This window comes from Aethina tumida, chromosome 1 (genome assembly GCF_024364675.1).
Source record: "Aethina tumida isolate Nest 87 chromosome 1, icAetTumi1.1, whole genome shotgun sequence".
In the NCBI taxonomy this organism is placed as follows: Eukaryota; Metazoa; Arthropoda; class Insecta; order Coleoptera; family Nitidulidae; genus Aethina; species Aethina tumida.
In genome coordinates, this window is record NC_065435.1 from 50,134,195 (window position 1) to 50,157,481 (window position 23,287).

At 31.5% G+C, this 23,287-nt stretch overlaps 2 protein-coding genes and 2 long non-coding RNA genes across 5 annotated transcripts in view; 2 read left to right on the forward strand and 2 right to left on the reverse strand.

Moving 5' to 3' along the window:
• Positions 1-581: 581 nt before the first annotated feature.
• On the forward strand, positions 582-2,178 carry LOC109595909 (V-type proton ATPase subunit G). Its single transcript, XM_020011348.2, has 3 exons — positions 582-703; positions 1,687-1,886; positions 1,940-2,178. Exons 1-3 carry the CDS (start codon positions 619-621, stop codon positions 2,027-2,029), a joined length of 375 nt encoding a protein of 124 aa, XP_019866907.1. The 5' UTR covers positions 582-618; the 3' UTR covers positions 2,030-2,178.
• A 612-nt stretch (positions 2,179-2,790) lies between these two features.
• LOC109595892 (nucleosome assembly protein 1-like 1) lies at positions 2,791-5,214 on the forward strand. 2 transcript variants are annotated; one of them, XM_020011330.2, is made up of 4 exons: positions 2,791-2,847; positions 2,996-3,065; positions 3,115-3,662; positions 3,720-5,214. In XM_020011330.2, exons 3-4 carry the CDS (start codon positions 3,120-3,122, stop codon positions 4,233-4,235), a joined length of 1,059 nt encoding a protein of 352 aa, XP_019866889.1. In that variant the 5' UTR covers positions 2,791-2,847; positions 2,996-3,065; positions 3,115-3,119; the 3' UTR covers positions 4,236-5,214. The 2 variants fall into 2 exon arrangements, with proteins under 2 accessions (XP_019866889.1, XP_019866896.1); XM_020011337.2 differs by having other exon boundaries at positions 2,829-2,847; positions 2,987-3,065.
• Positions 5,215-5,729: 515 nt separating this feature from the next.
• The window catches only part of LOC109595920 (uncharacterized), a 43,421-nt gene continuing 25,863 nt past the window's right edge, over positions 5,730-23,287 (reverse strand). Inside the window, exons 3-4 of the long non-coding RNA XR_002191338.2 lie at positions 15,109-15,256; positions 5,730-5,913 (exon numbers count right to left, since the gene is read on the reverse strand). This is a non-coding gene — a long non-coding RNA (uncharacterized LOC109595920). The remainder of the gene's footprint in view (positions 5,914-15,108; positions 15,257-23,287) is intronic.
• On the reverse strand, positions 7,757-10,427 carry LOC126264305 (uncharacterized). The gene is made up of 2 exons (XR_007547064.1): positions 9,589-10,427; positions 7,757-9,001 (listed from the first exon to the last, which is right to left on the reverse strand). It is a non-coding gene; the product is annotated as an uncharacterized LOC126264305 (long non-coding RNA).

The following is a 23,287-nucleotide window of genomic DNA, read 5'->3' on the forward strand; positions in this document are numbered from 1 at the left end:
TTTATACATAATGTGCATCGTGAAGTATAATTCACATTTAATAATAAATATAATTATGTATGAGCGTAATAAATGTGTAATGTAATTAAGTTTCATTTTGATGTGTTAATGGCATATTATTCATTAAAAATAGTACTACCGTAGTACTATTACATTAATATTAATTTGACGTGTCATTGTGTCAATTAAGGTCTAAAATGAATGTGACATTTATCATGAAACACTGAAAAACCATATTTTCTATAGGTAGTTTTCGAATAAACGCATACATTTATTTTCTATAATCGAAACACAAAATATTTAAATAGAATAAAAAAACAAAAACAACTGAATAACAGAACCTCATGTTTTCAATTTCTATAGAATATTTGAAGTTTCATTTTGACGTCGTCGAAAGAGAAGGTAGGAGGAATGTTTCTTAAATCCCGATATAAAAATTCCCAATTGACACACCTAGGCATCCCAAACACACTACACTAATTCCGTAAATCTATTTTAAAATTATAATATCCCGTCTCCCCACTATGAAAGCATTTTCTGTTCAATTTAGTAATTGAGGCATTTACATTAATTTATCAGTCCCACGTTATTGTCCACTGCAGATCTACCAAACGAAAAATGGCCAGCCATCAAACACAGGGCATCCAGCAATTGCTGACAGCTGAAAAAAGGGCCGCCGAAAAAGTCGCTGAAGCAAGAAAACGTAAGTAAAGCGTTTATTTGTGTATTTAGCCAAGTTAATTTTAGCCTGTGCCCGAGGAGCGCATTAGAATGTTTTGGAGTGTCACTTTTTATATTTTCGCGAGACTTTAAAATACCTGTCGATTTGTGTATTTTTGTGTCAGATTGTTTGTGTTTCCAGTGTATATTGGGCACTTTTAATTAACAGTTTCATGCCGTTTTATGTGTTTATGGGTTAATTTTATTAACTATAATTCGGAGGATGCATCAATTACTGTAAGTAATTTGGCTCCCATTCATGTTTACATTCCACTTGTTCTGAACTTTATGTAAGTAAAAGTGAACGATTTTAAGAAGTAAGGCAAAACATTTCTTTTTTATTGCACGAAAATTAATTTTAAATTAATTAATTATCGACTGATTAAATCTTGGTAAATGAATGATAATTTAATAAGAGTTTGTTTTGTTCAGAATAATTTGGAGATTTTATAATTTATTAAAAGTAAATTACATTTATTTAATTTGATATATTTTTTATTCATTCTTCCCGGTACAATAAAATTTAGAATGATGTATTATTAATATATCTGAATTTATCATTTTGTCACATAATTTATAATTTATAAGTAAATTGAATTTATTGACATAATATTTTTATAATAGAAATTTATAATTAGTATTGAAACATTTTGAACGACAGAAGTAATTCACTTGACATTATTAATACCATTTAATTGTGTAGCGCCTATTAATTATGTTTCATAACAAGCTATTGTATTTACATCGGAAATCGTAAATTGGGGAACTAAATTAAATAGTAAAAACACAATATGAATGCTATTGTATGGCAAAATAATTGACGAGAACATAAATTAATTTGTACCTATTTAATTGTATGTAACTGTTTTTATTGTCAGTGTGATATACATGAAATCATTATCTAATTGGCCAATTTCTCATGACGATATATAATTTTATTTACTCACAGAGGTATTTATGTTTTAGGCAAGGCAAGAAGAATTAAGCAGGCAAGAGAGGAAGCTCAAGCAGAAGTGGAGTTTTACCGTAAAGAGAGAGAACGTTTGTTCAAGGAATATGAAGTAAAGTATATGGGAAAAAGGGAGGACACTGCCGCTAAAATCGACAAGGAAACCGAAAAGCAAATTCAAGAGCTTTCCAAAAATGTTTCCGAAAATAAAGATCAGGTGAGTATAAATTAACTGAAATAAAACATTAATGAATTAATTAAATGTTTCAGTTAATTCAGGATTTGATCGAGTTGGTTTGTGAAGTAAATCCGGAGGTTCATCCCAACTTCCACATCATGAAGACATTTAATATGATATAATTTCATACTTATGCTTATATACTGTTATTTCTTCAGAAGTATTATTACTGTTAATTGTTTAGTTACCTCTATTTTTTCCTCACATATTGTATGTATGTAGATATTGGTTTATTCTCTGCACAGCATATTCAATATATTTTTGTTGAGAATTCTGTGTTTGTGTGTTTCATTAAAATATAATATTTATTGGACTTATCGAATTGAAGACTAAGCTGATAATTTTGAATTATTCATTCAAATTAGTGTTTAAGGTGAAAACACATCAAGTGCGAGAAAAATAATTTATGCATAATCGTAAATATTTATAAAATACCTAAGATTAGAAAATGTTTTATATACAATTAAAAATATTATTTAAAATATATCACTTATAATTTATTATGTTTTATCAAGCAAAAGGTAGGAATAGATATGCAACCATGATTGCGGTGCGCTTATTTTTTGTTGATATGGGTACTATTCCTAAGACCACTACAAAGAAATTACAGCTTAAAAAATTAAAAAAACTGTTTGTCCCATAAGCTACATTAAAAAAAAATATAGTTATCCAATTTTAACCGCAAAATTTTAATTTTATGCAAAGATATTAGAAATTAAGTAAAAATAAAATATTTCTCAGTTTAAACACTTCCCATTAGATTAACGTAGATATTAATTTATGTGGTAAAATATTCTATTTCTATTCTTTAAAAGCGACAAAGATATATAGTTGGCTAGTTTTGTAATTAGTGTAACTATAGAAAAGTCGGTTGATCTGTGTAAACAATACTAAATAGTGAAGATCGCATTCTTCTCTCCTCAGGCGAAGTCTGACTTTGGTAAGTATTGATCAGGTTTCCTTTTGTATTTTCTTTTTCAGACCGTCCTGATTTTGTTTTACTTTATATTAAACTCCTCCTGATTCGATTCTCTACTTTTATAATGACATACATTTGACAGATATTTTAATCGTGTCAGATATTTCAGAGCTGTGAACTTCTGCAGGGACAAACTGTGGATTAGCAGTCTTTTGGAATTGCACAGGTCATTTTAAAAGGTTTATATTCCATTATTCTATACTTTTAGTCTATAATGTTTTATTTTAGAGTTCATGTCTGACGGGGACCCAGATACCGGCTATTGTTCCGACGATTTCGTCACCGTATCTGAATCTGATTCTGATTTTGAAGCAGACATAGCGACGGAGGAAAGAACTTTCAGCAATTGGGTATCGGAATATACGAGACGCCAGAGCGACAAGGAGAAGTTAAAGGTGCTACCGCATAAAGTCAACAAGCGTGTTAAGGCTCTTAAAATCATACAGGCAAAACATGCCAATATCGAGTCTGATTTCTTTAAACAAATTCACATGCTTCAATGCAAACTGCACGAAAGCCAAGATCCTGGAATAATCAGACGTAGCGTAATAATTCAAGGAAAAGAAGAACCCACTGAAGAAGAGTTGACTTTTATGAATGATCAACTACCACCAGCATCAACTGAACCTAACAATGACGATATAAAAGGTATACCCTATTTTTGGTTCACCATCTTCAAAAACGTAAAATTCTTGAGAAACATGATGCTGCCGCATGATGAACCCGTTGTAAAGTATTTAAATGATGTGACAGTTGTCGTCGACAGAGATCCCATGGTTCGTAAATAATTGTTTGATTTTCTCAGCTTCACAATTTATTTATTCATATTTCAGGCATTTACGCTGAATTTCCATTTCCAACCCAACGAGTTCTTTACAAACACCGTTCTCACCAAAGAATATTTTATTAAATGCGATCCGGAGGACAACCCGTTGCTGTTTGAAGGACCAGAAATATTTAAATGTGTCGGATGTCAGATTAACTGGGCCCCTGGTAAGGATGTTACCACCAAGACGGTGGGCAACAAAGGTTTGGGGTCCGTGGTTACCGTACGCCACAATTCCTTTTTCAACTTCTTCTCACCACCACTAGAGCCCGATCCTTCACATGAAGATAAAGATTATTGTAAACGTGTGAGGAATTTATTACTAAGTGATTACGAAATTGGTGTCTATATCAAAGAGCGCATCATTCCTAGAGCTGTACTTTATTTTACTGGAGAAGCATTGAATCATGATGACAAACTGGACGAAGACGATGAAGACGAAGAAAATAATTCCGATGGCGCAGAAGATAACGAAGAAACAGAGAGGGATGCAGCTGAGGAGGACAATGAAAATTCTAACTAAGACTATTATATTACTTTTTCTACCTTAGATTAATGAACTTATACCTCCAATAATATTTATATATATATTGTATATTGTAACAATTAATTTAAACACATTTTGATAAAATTTTCAATAAATTATTAGTTTTTATACAATTTTTATTTTAATTTATTTGATTTAAGTTAATTAATATAAAAATTATTATTAGGTAATGCAATAAGATACAACACAAACTTTTTAGAATTATAAGGAAAAAACTATAATTAATTTACTATTGCTGTTTTATACATTATAAACATTTTTATATTTATTCTGACTTGAGGTGGACACAAATATAGCAGCTATATTTTGAAAGAGATTTTTAATTATTAAATTTGTGTTGTTTAATTTAACATGGACTCTACATAATAAATATACCATTTTCCGAATATACAACAAGTTTATATTTCTTCAAGCTTCTTGAATTGCTATGATATGTATGAGTTGATTTTGAAATTTGTAAAATTTTTGTGTCGAATTTGGCTGTAAAGGTGATCCTCATGTTTTCTATAGGGCTGATGCCTGGAAATTGTGACGGGCAAGATAAAACATCGATTCTTTTAACCAATCCGTCACAATTTCGGGTTTGTGTTTAGCATGTTGAAAAACATTTATTAAGAGCATTCAATAATGGAACTGAAATGTTTTATATCTCTGTACATAAATCAATTTAAGGGAGCCTACGCCAGAAGAATGGAAGCATCCCCATAGTATAATTAAACCGCCACCATCTTTCACTGTGGGTATAACGAAACTTTTTGTCTAGTTTTGTCCCTATAGAATGTTTAACATAAGCTGAACTATAATTTTTTATAAATAAATTTAAACGCAATACTTTAAGCTATATATTTATGTTCAGTGGTCCAGTGAATGTAATCTTAAGCAAGTCAAAATTAGACTTTTAAAGTTTTTGTATAAACCAAGTCTGGCTTTTCTTGTTGTTGGGGGCAAACGAATGTCCATCCACTAACCAACTTCTCATAGTCGTTGAACTAACAGTCGACTTATTTAAACGTAAACTAGCAATTTCTTCTTGTTTCTGTTGGTCTTGGTAATACTGAATTATATTTTTTTTACCATTTTATTTACTATATATTTTACAGTTTCACTTTAACCAATGATTAAACAATTTAAACAAAAGAACGTTAGTAAATTCACAGAGCAATGAAAAGAAATAAAGTAAAATAAAGTTCTGATATCCAATTCAAGTACTACAACTCAAATTTGCAATATATTTTAAAAAGTTGCTATAATTATGGCCACTACTGTATATATACAATAAACATTAATACTGAAAATAGCATTTTTATTTAAAGTTAAAATTGTATAAGTAATAGAAAAAAAAATTCGATTGAGGTTTTAAAATTAAATTGTTGTTATGAAACTTTAGATAATGCAATGAAAAACCAGTAGAAAACATCTTTGATGAAACTATATATGGGTGAAATTTACACCCGCAAAATTCGACGGAGGTCATATAAAATATAAACGTTTTATTTAAACTGTTATATTATAAAATTACAAATAAATTCTGAGATGTTGCATCAATATTTTCTTCATGAACAAATGCATGTGCTGATCCACTTCAAAGCTATGCAAATAGTTGGCAACGCCCTGCAGTCTCATCTGTGGTCCACCAAATGACACGTAAGCGGCCCTGAAACACAAAAAAATACTTGTGTCAAAAATAAGTGTGACATTTAATATTATTTTTGTATAAGTGTTTTGTAAACCATTTCCATATTACATCTAAAAAACCCTCTCAAACAACTTAATGTCATTGTACCGATTATTTCAACATTATTGTTGTTGTAAAAATGGCAGATTATTACATGATGAAGGATTTTGTCTTATTGCAACGTTCCTTTCGCATCGGAGAAAGCCTAATTGGAAGTCAGTGAAGTTTAAACGATATTCACGATGGAAGTATGGATAGTGGTCGTGGTTGAATGACACAACCAGCTAACCACACTGCCACCGTGTACACCGTTACTCATCTTCTCGCAGTTTCCATAGATGCATCCGTGAACATTCTCCATAATCGGTTATTCATAAATAGGCATATCTGATGTACGTAATAAACACGTGCCACAACGGAATAGAATCGATAATAAACGAGAGGAGCGAAACACAATATCGCAAATTCGAACGCCCACTCGGCCGTTTTTTCGTGCCTTTGATGACAGCCGGTGAAAATATATATATATATTTTTTAATAGGTCTTCGTATCGTTAAAAGCCCATTCTGTAGTTCGATTATTAATTTTTTGATTAAAATGCTTTTTCAGATAGTCAGCGAAAGCACAAAGCATTTTTTTTATAGGGCTCTAACGAAATGCAAAATGGGACTCGTGTTTTTTTAAGCTTATTAAGGGATAATTGGAATTTTTTAATAACCGATTCGATGTTAGAACAACTTTCTCCTAATTGATTGCTCGTTCAATTGATTTTTTCCTAATTTGAAATCGTAAAAAAGTATTGAAAAAATTGATTACGTTTATCTTAAGGATTTTTTTACTGCAAAATAATGAAAAGATAATATTCATTAGTGCTAGCTTTGTATTTTATTTTGCTTAAGTTATTAATTAAGGTGTTATTTTTATTGTTTTTTTCCATTTTAAAACAACATACCTACATAATGGGCAAAATTTGCTGGTTAATTTAACAACGTTGCTTAAACTATAATCGACAGTTTAAATTATTACATGCACACCTTTGGTTTGTGTCACAGAAATTATTTCATTTTTAATGTTTATACATCCAAAATTCCTTTTTTAATTAAAATACATTTTATTTTAAATGACAAACTAATTTCATATAAGGATTAAAATAAAGTGCGTAAGTAAAAAGTCAATATTAAAAACGTGAGCAAATCAATAACAATATGAAGTGAACAATATATACATACTTACTACATATAAACTTTAGATATCGCTCATGAAGACATGTATCTTCTGTCGACTAGATTTGGTTCATAAAAATATTCTTTAGTTTTATCGTGAGCTCAATAATAAAGTGCAACTATAATGTTAAAATAAAAAACATGAGTCAGTAGTGAGATATGAAGGTATATACTTTTACTACGGATTGACCTAGAACCTTTACTTTTAGGTGTCTGTTTCCTAACAGATCTATAACTTTTATCTCGTAAAATTATACGATGTTCAGTGTTGTTAACCAACCCACTCGAAAAGAGAACATTATTGTTGAAGGGTAACTTGTGCACTGCTCAAATATTAAAATGCAAACGAACCGACACGTTGCAATATGCAACCAAACGTATACGGTCTAATTTAAAATAATAGAACTCCCAGAGGAGACTCGTTTGGCATCAGTAGCCAAAACCCAGTGGTTTTCGGGGTATTGGCGTCAAGTGCCAAGCACCATTTGGGTTGAAGCCAAAGTTCGCACTTATTCTCTGTATTGTACTACCTATTAACAAGTTGTATACGTACAACAGTTTTTAGCTGTACGTAAATAATGAGGAAATAAAACGATTCGTATGTTATACATTTTATTTGCAAATGATACATTTGAAACACTTTACAGAAATAATTATGCACACTCGTATGTATTTATAAATTAATTTGTAAAATCATAAAATTCGATTACACGGTAAATTTAATTAGTAATCGAGTTTTATGATTACTCACAGTTTGCGAAATATTTAAGCTGGTTAAGATTTAATTAAATTATTACCAGCGTGTTTTACTTTTGCTACAACACTACAGAAGAAACATACAGTTACAAAAAATCACATTTATAATATTAACATTAATTTCGTAATTATATTTTACCATATTTATTAATTGTTTAATAAAAACTAATAATGTAATTCATTTAATTATAAGGCAATTAAACATTAAGTAGAAACACTTACAATAATTTAATAATTACAATATTCAAATAAAAAATAACACTAGAAAACTGAATATGTTGCTGATTCTAAAATTAAAGTCTTAAAAATATTTAGATTCCATAAGGATTGATTACCGAATATTCTGGGCATTATATCTGAAAAATTGATAGCTAAAAAACAACAAATTCCCTTGTATGTAATTAAAATATTTATAATAATGATAAACAATATTGAAGGTGGTCCATTATTCAACTTTATATGGTTACACTACAGCCGTGCCAGTTCAGACACATGATACATTAAATTTTAACCTAGTTAGAAAGTTACCGACGCAATCTATTCAACACCACATGCAGATATGCCCTAATGTGAATGGGGACTACTTCCCCCTTAAAACAAAGAGGAGGTGGCTGAGGCTCATAACAAAGCAACGTCTACGTCATTTACAAAACAAACGAATAATCAAGGTTGAGGAATAAAAAGGCTCGCTGTCGAGACAACGGAAGCTGACGTCGGCAATTATACTTAAAATAAAAAAACTGACGGAACCATCTGAAAAGTACGCTTAATGAATGAAATGAAAATAATAATAATAAAGTGAACGAATCACACGAGCCTTTCTATGCGGACAACCGAAATGAACAGACCACATGGTTCGCAGAACGTACGCGACGGACTGTCGTACCAGATAGTGCATTTACAGAATTCACTAGGTGTATGGCCAGTGTAAACGCGCTCCTGGCACGACGTCCATCACGCCTTGGAGGAAGGCGATGAAGAAGAACGGCAGAAGAATAAGGAGGATTAGAAGTGAACCGACGACGGAAGAGCACAGCACGGAACAGGCGACCAGCACACTAGATCCATCGAAAGCAACCACCTAAAAACTAGAACCAGTGTCACCAAAACATGCCCTCGCTACACGCGAGAATAACGCTGACCGACCCGTGTGATGATTGAGTCACACACGCGACTGGGCCAGCCAACTTTATTCTTAAGCCAAACAAGCAGCAGGGGTTAACAAAAATGCTGGGATTGTTGGTTAGTACGTAGCCTCGGTTACTTTTTCTTGGGGGGGATGGGGGGACGTATCGTAGACAGACGGTTAAGGGGAGATGAACCACGTCAACGGGGGGTTTTAATGGTTATTGAGTATTTGTTGAATTACAAAGTTTTAATAGGTTTGACAAACACATGCACTCTTTTATAAATTATATTGTTTTCACACAGAGCTACAAAATATTACACACATGCTTTTACATGTTTGTCAAGCAAATCGAACGATTTCCTGTGCCTTGTATTTTATTTACAGGGGTTCCTACATAATATCTTGATAGTTTTAGGTTCCGTAATGAAATAATTTCATTTTTGAACATGCACTCAATAATTTATCTTGAATTAATTACTTCGAATTGAAGAAATTAGTATACAAAACTGAAATGTCACAATCATACAGAAAAATTTAAAATCTTACGTATTATTGTAAAAGAGAACCAGATACAGCCATTATAATAAAAAGATACAACGAGTTCCCGTTATCGTGATAATTTCCTCTCCGTCCAATTCCTAAAAATACCACTAATTATCAGTTGTCCGTACTCCCAGAATCCACATTTTGAACGCGTTCCAACTCGCGAATATCTTTACTCAAAAAAAAAAACCGAAGCAATAATTAAAGTAAACTCGGTTGGGTTCTGTATCGCGGTCACTCCAATTGGCACCGGCCCGCCACGTTTCGGCCTAATTGAAAGAAGAAAAGGTAGAATGAAAATAAAAAAAAAAAAAACTGAACACAATGCTGCCGGGACCGAGCCGCGTTTATTCACGTCTGCGAAATGTGGAAGTGAAGCGGTCTGTGGTCGATTTTCGCGGCAGACATTCAGGAACAGCTGACCGATCGCTTGGGGACGCGGAATATCACCGCCAGGCGACGAGCGCTGCACCAAAAATAAAACACCTTCCTGCTTGTCATTCTGATTGCATTATGCAAGCCGTCCCGATGCCAAATAGTACGATACGTATTTTGATTGGACTTGCCAATTGCAATCACGGGGTTCAATTCTAATCTCGGGCCGGGCCAAACTGAATGAGGAATTTCCCGGTTACTAATAGGTGGATGTTGTGATGGTTCCCGTTACAACATCCATTTTTCTGTTGTTCTTTGGGATGACCATAACCATTTAGCTGTTCAAATGCGCAGTTCTGAGGAGTTGTGGCTGGCTACGGAATTGTTTACCGTATCGCCTGACTGTAAAATATCTTTCGAACATCTACTCGTAGATAGGGAAGCGGCAGGAGCTCACAAATTCATCAATTATGTTGAACAATGTGAGTAACAGCTACTACGTATCTTCTTTTATCTTAGTTTAAATGAATTTCTCAAAATACTACAAGGCGAAATTTGTTGCTCACTATAAACCACGCCATAGTTTATATTTAGATGAACAATTTAGAGCAGTGGAACGGGCTGTTGAATAACAGCACTTTTTAAAAACAATGGGACAAAGTGAAGGTCGCCTATAAAAAGGGTTTTAAAGGCATCTCAGAAATGCTCGACAGCTAAAAATACAACGTTTACACAATATGATCGCATAGCTTTGGATTACTAACAGCGTAACTACTCTGCATTAAGACAATAATGAAATGCAATTTCAAAAACTTAACATCACCCCATCACAATCGAGGGAGTGTTAAAACAAAAACCAACAAAACAAACGCAATTCACACACTAACATACTTAGATTCCTTTTGTAGCAATTCCAAAATTAATACGATTAGCAGTTGAGGAAAAATTGTTGCACAAATTGAATTACTCGCCTTACATAAGTGAGTGCGTGCGCATGGCCCAGTAACAAATGAAACCTGTTAGCGACAGTTGCAGTCCTGCTGTTTCTATTACTCTCAGGACTAACAGATGGCGACAGCGAAACACTTGGGAAATTGCAGTTATTTTAGGCACTTTATATTTGGCAATAGCAGGTAATAATGCAACACGTTTATTCAGTTTCCTAATTATAGTTCAGGTTTGTGAAGCTAGTTGGTAACATGTTACACAGGTTTTAAATTATCCTAATCACAATATTAAAAATAATTATACTAAAAAAAATATACTCGGACGCTGGTAGTTGTAGCGGGGTGGTAAGAATGAAAAGACACTGAGATACCACCAGCTGTGTTCACTACTTTTAAGCTCAGTGAACACAGGGTGATCCCCAGAACCTAATCATCACGAATCCGACGTCGTTAATCCTGCAGAATCGTCCTGAACGTTGCACACTTGTTATGCGAAGCACTTTTTGTGGTACACACGAAACATAACTACTTACTTATTTATATTTTATGCTAATTGTTCGTTGACGATTAAATAATTTGATTCATGTAATATGCAACGGAATCGGGTCATGGTCGATGAATATTGTCCTTGATTGTTGTTCTCTTTAAAGATTTACGTGTCATAAATTTACCTACCGAATGTTCAGAAATTTATTATCAAGAAGACAAAATACTTTTATAAGTGGGAATATACATGAAAAATCGCAGTTTTTCTCCTATTAATTAACATTATAAATTAAGTTTATTTTACTAATTTTCAATTACGGCTTAATTTTAAATAATAAAATAATATTAACATTTTTATATACATAAATTTTAAATTAAGAGTATTTATAGAAATATCCTTATACTAAAGATATTAATAACGTTCTTATACTATTAGTAATTCATTTATTAAATATACTTCTGTTTTTTATTAGTTTCTAATTGCGTAAAATTATAATACACAATGTTTTCGTACAATCGGTCATAAAATAAATTTAAATAAAACTCATAAAGCACTTAAACTAAGAACTAAAAATATTTTCTGAAGAATAAGAAGTTCAATGAATTTTTTTTAAATTAATATATCAGTTATAAAAAATCATTGATATGTTTTTGCTTCAAAATAAGTTGCATAAAATCTATTGTAATGTATAGGTATCTATACTTATACAAGGTGGTCCGTTTAAGTTGAAACGACCCTCGTAACTTTATTATTTATCACACATTCGATTGAATAATAACTAAAAAAAATAGACGTTGTTTGTAAGTCTTATATAACATTTTGTGCAGTCAAAAACCTTCCATTGAATTAGCATTAAAATCACATTCATCTAATGAATTTATGTCTTCTACAAGCATGATATAAAATGTCCAAAATAATTGAGAATATCAACTTAACAACATTAATTGTCACAATCAGAGTAGTTAGTTAAAATATCTAATGTGTATAAATGAGTGGTATAATACTACCACTTAGTGAAGATAATGTAACAGGCAAAATTGAAATGTATTTATTTGAACAGAAGAAATAAACTCAATAAACAATTTATTTTAAATGCTCAAAAAAGTCGTACAAACATGTATATACAGTTAATTATTTACACTAATTGTTGATAAGAATGATTTATATTTAAACTTGAAAAACAGCAAGTTTATTTTTATTATTCATATTTTTTAAACAAATAATAATGTTTAAAAATTTTTAGCTAAACTATAAGCACACCATCTTTATCTACAATTAACAAATAATTAACTCACTGCTTTGAGTCTGGCACATCCGGAGAAGAGAAAAATAGGTAGAAAAGGTCACCCCTGATAAGTTTTGAGTAGAACAAGATGTAAACCTCGAATTAAAATAATGTAAATTATTGTCAATCTTACTAAAATTAGGTATTACTGATTATTCTTTATTTAATGGAAAACTTGGTCTTGTGAGTTTTTACAGAGTTATGAACGATTTATATAATGTGTTAGATAGACTTCCAAGAAACTATTCAGTGCCTTTAAAAAAATCGATATGCCTTTAAAAAAAGGTATTACAATATTTACCTATCAGAAAACAGTTTTAGTACCTATTTTAGTTGTAGTTTATTGATTGGGGACATTGATGGAGGCACTTTTTGCGACATCAATCCTTAAAATGTGTGCACAAAAATTAACCACATATTCTTGACCTCAAAATAGGCCTATTCGACCCTATGCTTCCTTAGAGAGATACAGGCCTTCAAATGTTTTTCTAGTTTTCAATTTTGATTTTTTAATATTTGTATATAGGATGTTTGAATTAAAAATTTTTATTATTATATTAGAATACTCGATCTCCTAGAATTTATGATGTGAAAATTGATTTTGCTTGAAAACAGTGCTATGCTCAACAAGGGGACTATTTTTAGGTAAAAACTTTTAAAATTTTATATTGTGATGTCAATAAACAATAAACTTACTTACAAAAAGTTATGGTAATTTTAAGCTCCTCCCCAGTCCTTCCAACACCCCCGTAGTAAAGTTTTAAGTCATTTCAAACCTTTTCAAACAATATAAAATTTTGTAATATACCTTTGTTAGTTTTCGAGATATATCATGATAACCAGATTCAGTAACCAATATTTGAAGGCCTGTATCTCTCTTAAGAAGCAAATCGGTCTATTTTAAAGTTAAAAATGTGTGGTTAATTTTTGTGCACTCAATTTAGGGACGCCCTGTATATATTGTATACCCACTTATCTGGAGCTTTAATCATATTTCAGATAAATTACTCTTACGGATCAAACCTAATAACTTTTTTAATTTTTTCCTTAATGTAAAAAATACTGTATACTAGACCTAATTTTTATATAATGAATTAAATTATTTCTCGTCTATTTTTTGAACTGATATGTTATTAAAAAAAGAATAAAATGTTACGAGAGAGTTCCCAGCTTGAACGCACCATTGTACATGTGGCAGAAACATCTTGTTTCACACATTCACATTTAAAAAGCCATTTCGCTTCAAATACAGTCGTAAACAAATCGAGACACGTCCATAGATTTGAAAACGAAATAATAAATCTTTCGGTGACACGTAGGAGAAACACAAAACGGACAAAAGCGACATGTCCTAACGCAATTACGCGACCGACCGTACCAAAAAACAAAAAAAAAAATAACGCACAACAAACAAAAACTCGATTGTGTCGTCGTGGCGACCGAAAATTAACTAAGCGAAAACACAATCCGCGGACTGGATCTCTTGCACGGTCGTTCGCACACACACACACACACAACTCACACACACAAACACATACACGGGTAGGATGATTGACAGTAAAATAATTTGTAATTTTTACGGCTCGCGGGGCAATCGCCCGAAACACACAATGAGAGGCCAGTTTTAAGGTCGGCGAAAAAACTGCGCGTGTGATCGAATCGATTTTTTTTTCCTTAATAATCGTTGTCCTTGAATCTTGCCGAAATGTTAACGGAAAAGGTGATTAATACGTGTTTTTTTTTGTGTCTCTCCGATAGTTTCTATGGTTTTCCGGTCTGAGACCGCCTTGCTGATGCTGGAAGGTGATGTCTTTAACCTTAACTCAGTAAAATTACAGAGATTTTATTATATACACCCCCTTGCCACCTAAATGGCGTTCAAATCAAGGAGTGGAGATATCTGTATCACTGAAAGAAAGCGTCGAGGTATCCTAGTTGTTGAAACGAACCAACTCTTCATTCATTCTCCAATTCTTTATCATCAGCATTCATCTTTTGACATTTGAACTATTGTCTTTCTTTGATACAATCTTTTTTAATTTACATTTTTGAGCTGACTAACCTTGAAATAGTAATAGTTGGAGAGTAAATATCATAGAATAACTTCAAAACTTCTGACATGGGTTTCACAAGAAGTTGTAGTAGTAACAACGATCATTTTTTTCACATTTAATAATCAAAAAGTTTTGAGAATGATCCTCTCCTCCTTGCGAGTGTCTCTTACGAACTCCTTACATGAATTATTTAAACATGTAATAATAAAAGTCGCCGAATTCTAATTATTTTTAAATTATAGAGGTATCTAATATAACTATAAAATATCTATATGTATATTTGTTGTCCTTATAACATAAAGAAAATATGTTTAAACCTGCGCATCCACCAAAATTTAAAGTATTTTAGATGTTGAATAAATAAAGAGTACTTACATATAATGTATATTTTGTTTCATTTCATCCAGAGAGGCTCAGGTAAAGTCGCCCATTTCCTGTGTCCAAGACTCTTTGAACTCTAAACCAATCATTCAAATAACCATCTTCAAGAAGCTGAGCGACGAAAATCGTTTAGTTTTCTTTCCTAAAATACAAAAAATGTAATGTAGATATTAATAAGATATCAATGGCCAAAGTAAATAACTGTATAACTGCTTATACAGCATAAACAAAGGTTAAAACATTCGATATTTTCATGCTTGTCATTTTCCTAATTACATTTGTATGTAATTGGTTTTAAATGCTTTTAGTTTAAAGGAAATGGAACAGTAAGTACGTAACTTTTAAATTATTTATGCAACAGATTAATATATATTGATATTTTAATATACCAGGTGTCAACGAAATCATTAGAGTATAACTTCTAGGACACTAAATGAGATCTAGTATTTTTCACCTTTCGGTCACATCCGGTTTTACCGAAATTGGTTCCGTTTTCGAATTTTTAAATGGAATACCCTGTATATTTTTAAATTTTTGGATTTTGGATTTCTGAGACAATTCTCGATCAGACTGTGACATTTAAAAAAATAATACGAAAACGACGACTTTTTAAGAGCCATTTATTATTCAGTATTTTGCTTAGTAATAAAATAATTTAGCAATTTATGATGTTATTTTGAATCCAATCGTAAATAAATTGGGGTTGTTAGATTCGACAAAAAGTCAAACTAACACTGAATCTTTGCGATTGTAATTTTCTGACACGTCCGATTATGGCCACCTAGACAATCTGATAGAGAATTGTCTCAGAAAACTAAAAATGTAAAAATATACAAGGTATTCCATTTAAAAATTCGAAAACGAAACCATTTCCGTTGAAATCGGAAGTGTTCGAACAGTGAAAAATATCCTCTCTCCATACCATTTACCTATACCAGATCTCATTTTGATATACCAAGTGTCCTAGAAGTTATGTCTTGTCTAATGGATTCGTTGACATCCGGTATTTAAATATTATTAGAATCGCATAACTATTTTAAATGTTTGTTACAGTGTATCTCAATAGTTTGGAGGCCACAGTAATTCGAAAAAAAAAACATTTCGGGTACCAATTTTAGTTTCCAATTATTGTAATTATGTTTATTATAAAGTCCAACAGTATAAAAGAACAAACACTTGTTTAAAAAGTTTAATTCGTGTCGTTGACGTTGTAATTATTCAAAAATATGATGTGACTTTATCAAAACTTTCAACAAATGATATAAATCAAACTCAAAAATACTTTTTACTTAAAGAAATTTAATTAAAAAATTTAATGAATTTTATTTAGCTGTAAAAAGGATTTTATTAAATGTTAAGATTACGTTCCTTTTAAATTAACTGAATGAAATTATCACAATGGGAACAATAAATCAAAGAACTTGAAATTTAAAACGTTCATTAATGTATATTTATTATACGCCGTCTATAACAATAATATGGTTGAAAAAAGTGTCCGATTTTAAAATCCTTGACCACCATCGAGTGTGTTCCAAGGTTAGCGTGATTTTAACCATTAACGAAAAATATAGTATTGAATAGGTTTATGATGTAATCCATCAAAAAAAATAACAACTTTTAATGCCTGGATTTTTATTTATACCTATATGTATATATATAGAGTATCGCACGAAACGGAAATCGTAAATTAAAAACCAATTAGTTAGGGAAATTACTGACATCGATAATTTACATAACATTACCGTAATGGTTTTGTCAGTTCGTACAAATAAAATTAATTTGTTGCACAATAATTGATATGAAAAGGAATACGATTCAGGTTGATTTTGGTTTTGGGGGGAGGAAGGAAACAATTTTTTTATTATTTTCGTGAACTGCATGCACAGGATATTTATTTAAATGCTTTTTCATAATCAGTCAATTTACGTCCATTTTCCATTTACTGCTGATTACAGTAATTGGTGGTTCAGAGCGTCATAGAAATAAGAACATAAACAATGAAACTAACAAACAACCGTCCTTGAATTAGTCAGACGAAAAGTGCGTCAGATAGTATTTTGCGACAAATTCAAATTAAAAATGTCTAATAAACTGAACAAACGCCCGAACCACGATAATAATTTAATTTATTCTTCAAACACATTTTACATATTGTTACCTGGATACAACAGAAACTAATTAGTTAATGTAATTAAGTTTTGTTGTCGTTTGATGTTTGAAACGGTTGTGACTATGCAAATTTTATGTGAATTGAGTATACAATCTTCTGCTTGATCGTGTAATTAACGTTCCGGCTCATTAGGTTTTAAGAAGCTTGATGGATATAATCATATAAAATCGACGATTTGATTGCATATCGGAGAACTGTTAGAAAGTTTAAGACGCACATCCAGGTCTGACGTTAACGATAGTTATGCGAAATTGAATTGTAATTACGATCTAAATTTAATCCCCGGGATATTCCTATTTACCATAAATAGATGTGTTCTCTGACGTGCGAACCAGTATCAACATTCAATTAAATTAGCAACAGAATTCACCTCAGGAATGAATTACTTTTTTTAGTTTTTTTAAGCGGTTCATTAATTTTTTCTTCTAAATTTACGTGAAAATCGTTAAAATTAAGGCGCCCAACAACGATGTTTGGTTTGCTGAACGTTTGTTTGGTTATCTACCGTTTCAGAAAAAGCTATTCAACAATTGGATAATTTATTTTATCATTTCAAATAATTTTTTACAATTCGCTATCATAAATTAAATAACTATTTAATATTTAACACTCAATGTTATACATAACATATACATAAAAAAATAAATGGCTTGTTCCTCGAAATTAACAAACTGGTTTTAAAATAAACAAAATAATTTCTACATTCCATATCACATGGCTGATGATGATTATCACGTGACCAACTGACTCATTTGTTTTCCATAAACAATCGGTGCCTTTATTCAGTTAATTTAATCTAGTGTTCAAATATCGGATTGTACACACTGAATTTATGGCGAACGGGAACCCTTAATTGATTTTAATTGTACCAGTCAATGATTGCAATTTATTTGTGCGGATGGTAATTAGTTTTACCCAGAAATCAATAGTTAAAAAAGTAAATAGTTAGATAATATATTTGTTTATAACCACAAACTGCGGTCTACCCCAGTTGAGGCCACGCTACCAGGAATTTTTATATAATATTGACCTTTAATAATTATAAAGATTTGTGATATTTATAGCACATATAGTGGTGAGGACAAAGAGAAACGGTGATATTTTACCTAAATCAAAATAAACTTCTTTCTTCTTCTTTTTAATAATATAAATAGTATGACCCATTTAACCCCTAATTCTTTTATATGTACATATAATTTAATGGCAATAAAAATTGTTCAAGGATAACATAAAATTTAATATAAAAATGATAAAAATTAATCAAATATGAACAAATCAGTTCCTCCATTGAATTTAACATCCTTTAAATGGGTTCATACTAAATTTTATCAAAAATATTGAGTTAAAAATCAATCAAAATTTTTCTATTGAATCTACTATTAAACCATACAATAAAAAGCATCAAAATGTCTAAGAAATTAAAAACTAATTGGTTCTCTTTCTTGTTAAAATATCTATTCTATTGTCTAACACACAAAATTGAACTTGTTCTCTTGTTGAGACTAAATGCATTTAAAAAATATAATTTTTAACTATGTTAGACTTAATGTGTAATATTTTTTATTACATTTAGATTTTTTTTTTCACTATGTAATATTGCGTATAATATTAAATAATTTTAGAAATATTTTTTTAACTTTTTATTTTCTAAATAGCAGTTTTAAATGTTAATTTAAGCTTAATAAAATTCTATGTAATCAGAATATTTAGAAAACATATTAGTTTTACTCTAAATTACTAAATAAAAAAAGTATTAGTAATAGAAGAGTGTCAATTTATTTGGGGCTCTCACTTTTTGATTAATAAATGTAGAAGAAAACATTGACAGTTCCAATTGTAACGGATTGACGTGCTAAAAAATCACAAAATTTGCTACTTCAACTTTCTATGAAACTTAAATTACAGAAAAATTGGAATTTGTTAAAATACTCCATTGTCTAACAGACAAAATTGAACTTGTTCTTGTTCACACTAAGAATTAAACATTTTATGAGAATTATATTAAGTCAATCTGATATTTTCAGATATTTTTTGCAACTTACTCTACAGTTTAGTTGATTAGAAGAAGTAAATGCATTTAAAACATATGATTTAAACTCTGTTAAGCATGTGAAGTATTTTTTATTAAATGTACCCACTTTTAATGCATTGGACATATTTTTAAATAGCAGTTTAGTGTTAATTTAAACTTAATAAAATACTATATAATTAGAATATTTTTCGCATAGAACTTACTCTAATATTTATCTTTTTAGGGATTCCCTCTAAAAGATGTCTGAAATAAAGGGATCGACTGAAATCAGAATAAAATGGACAAAGAATCTGTTTGAGGCGTTTAGTTTTTGATTAATAAGTGTAGAGGAGAACACTCGATTAATTTTTGTCGTCACCAATTCACCAATTAAGTTTATTTTTTTAAATAGCAGTTTTAAATGTTAATTTACTAAAACACTATATATGAGTATATATACTATATAATTAGAATATTTTTCGCATAGAAAATGCGTTTGTTTTACTCCCAATTATTTTTGTAAAAAAAAATAATTTTTAGATCTGAGTCTGAGATAAAAAGGTGGGCTGAAATCAGAGACGTGCGTCAATCTATTTGGGACCTTCACTTTTTGATTAAGAAATGTAGAGGAAGACGCATCGACAGTTTCAATTTTTATCGTCACCAATTTCAAATTTAAAAAATGTATCATCAATTTAACCGCACGTGCTATAAAAAATTACAAATTTTTCTACTTTTATGAAACTTCTGTCAGAAAAAATATTTGAAGCTACCCTGCAATTTTTACTATCCAACTGTCTCATCAAAAGAATGTGTCAAAATATTTGTATCAGCAAAGTTATACCAGCCAGTGTTAAAAACATGCAGGAAAAATCGGAGAAAATCCTAAAGCAAAATAAATTTTGAGAAAGACAAATGACGACGTAGTCGCTTAATGTTTCGAGATCCCTCCACTCCGCGATTTGAACGTCCTTTAAGAAGGGGAGAGGTCTGACTTTAGGAGATCACGACTCGTGATCTCCTAAAGTGATTCACGAGGGGACTGTGTAATTTCTACAACTCGAATAGATAGTCCCCTTAGTCAGCACTAAATACACATCATATACACAATGAATTTAATTTCACTAAAATTTATTATTTAAACAACTTATCAGTGAGTAATGTTCACGACGGTGAAAAGAAGTTTATCGAAAAATAAAAAATAAGCGTGATTCATATTCGCTTTGGTATCAACTACAATGTTTAATAAAAATTGTTATTAATAAAACGTTTCCGGTGGATAAATGTAAACACTGCAAGCATAGTTTTATAAAAATACATTCGTATTTATGTAACTGAATTCTTATAATCGAAGCAACGATAAGAACGTCGAAAATATTTTTAAACACCCGATATGTCGCACGAATATTGAAAGAATGACCATTTAATAACAGAATAAGTGGGTCATTTCAAGTGACCTTAACATTCAGATAAACGCGAACCGTTTGTAAATAAATCATTGTAAATATTTATTTCTCGTTGAAATATTCGTATGAATGTAGACCGGGCACGTTCAATCGTGTACTCGTCACCAATTAAAAATACACGACCGACTGTGTTCCTAAAACAATTTTTAATAACCACCGCATGTTTTTGAGCAATAAAGAAAAAAATAAACACACAATTTCGACATAATGAATTGCATCACGACGACATAATCCACAGCCTTGCACAACCCAAACACCATTATTTCCATGCGACGGGCATTTTATGGTAATAAAAACAAACCATAACGCCCGCGTACGGAAAGGGTGAGTGAAATTCGCCGGAAAATCGATACGAGTCGGGCGCCGAATGGGAACTGCATGCGCCCGAATGTGGGGGAGGCGGCATTCCCTAACCGAATTAGCTCGACGACGACAAGTTAAACAGAAATTATGCGTAACATCAAACAAGCCCGACCTGTTGTCTTGGCATTTGTTCCGTGACGGTGGTGCGGAGTGAAGATAATTGCTATGTTGATACGAACAAATAGGTTCGTTATTGTACGAAAACCGCAAATAAACAATTCCGTTTAAAATGATTCACACCGATCGTTCCCAGTTGCATAATCGATAAATAATTTTTTTTTTTCAACGCGTAATTATAGCCGGAAACGTTCGCCCCGACAACACCGACGAAGGTGCGGAAGAGGACAATCCGGATCGACCGGAAAAAGGGTCTCGCCGTTCCAGAAAGCACGATCGCCGCGAACGGCGTAGTGAGGGGAGCGTTTCAGCCGGGAACGTTCGAGAGCCGACCTTGCTGCGACCTCGCCCTCCAAACTTTGGAGGCTCCGGTCCGGAGCGGCGCCCTTGTCCTTAACTGAGGTCGCGGCATTTGGGGCCGCACGGCAACACACGCGAACGAAATCGAGCGCGACGCGCATTGGGACCGTTCTCCACACTTCCATCCGCACGGGGAGAACTGCGCATTTACGGAAAGGCGTCTTCCGATTCCGATTTGGTCTGTGTTTATACACATTTCTGCATCTAAAAATTTACTAGATTTGCTCCCATATTTATAAACACAGTACTATTAATAATAATTCATAAAAAAAGCAAAAAATATTACAGAATAGTCCGGGTTGGTATCATTCCGGTGTAAGTCCGGAGTACCGACGTGTCCAAATTTCTGGAGCTATTTTTGTTATTTTGAAGTAACTAAGCTTTTTACAAAATTGTCGTTCATTAAAAAACTAAATTAAAATAATATGGAAACAAGATTAATATTTTTATACAATAAAAAGATAAAATAGATCTGCGGAATATCTCAAACATGAATAGAGACGATACTACATAATAATTAAATATTACACAAGTGTGTAATCCACCGAAAACTTTGCGTTCTTTGAGTCTTCTAAGAAGCAATACGTCTTCCATGGATAAATTATTCTTTTCAACCCATTGAGGAGTCAATGTGAACGCCCTGACAGCATATGTATGTTTGAGTTAAGCATCATCAGTACATTTACAGCAACCTATGACTTTAAAGATTCTTCTATATTTTTAATTTTACTCTCTAATGCTTCTTTGATTCTTTGATTAGTTAGTTGTTATTCAGATGATCTTATCAAACATACAGATGCTATGTTTGAGTTAAACATCATCAGTACATTTATAGCAACCTATGACTCTAAAGATTCTTCTACATTTTTAATTTTACTCTCTAGTGCTTCTTTGATTAGGTGTTATTCAGATGATCTTATCCTTTGTTATTTTCTGAATCAAATTTATCTGAAGTTCTTATACGAGAATATATTCGTTATTTAAATATTTTGGCTTCGGAATTTTATAAAAAAATGATTTCCAAATTATCTATAACCTTATAGTATGTATAACTAATTATTTAGATGGTTTATACGCAGTGAAAATTATTATAATTGTGTTTTTTATAAATATAAACATTTCTGCTGGTAATGTTTTTATTTTTCTTAAATTTATTGTAAAAACTAAAGACAAACTTTCAAAATACTCCATTAAAAATTGATTTCAAATCAATAAAAATCATTATTAATTTATTTTTAACTAAGAATAAATATCTGAAAATGTATAAACTGGTCCCAACGTGCGTGTTTCATAAGGCCATGCCCTTCGCAATGGTATCGCGTGTTTTTCACTGCTCTTGCGTGTTGAGCACGATGCTGGTGTTTTCAGCTGCAAAGCCGTCGTCCGCTCGATGCGAAGTACTTCGATCCGTCCGGGTTGTCTGTGGTTCGGGCCTTGTTAAGAAAGATCATGGATACGTCGTGATACAACAATTTTAAAATTTTTGAATGTATGCACAATAATTTTTTGTTGACCTTTTGGACCTGTTCGTTATTGTTCGAGTATTTCGAATATTCTTCACTGATTTTCCTTTTATTCGACAACAAAGGATCATTCACAAGAATTAATTCACATGATTCGTGTCCATGTTCACATGAAATTCACTCAATCAATAATTAATTGGTTCATTAAGAGCTTTAATCATTG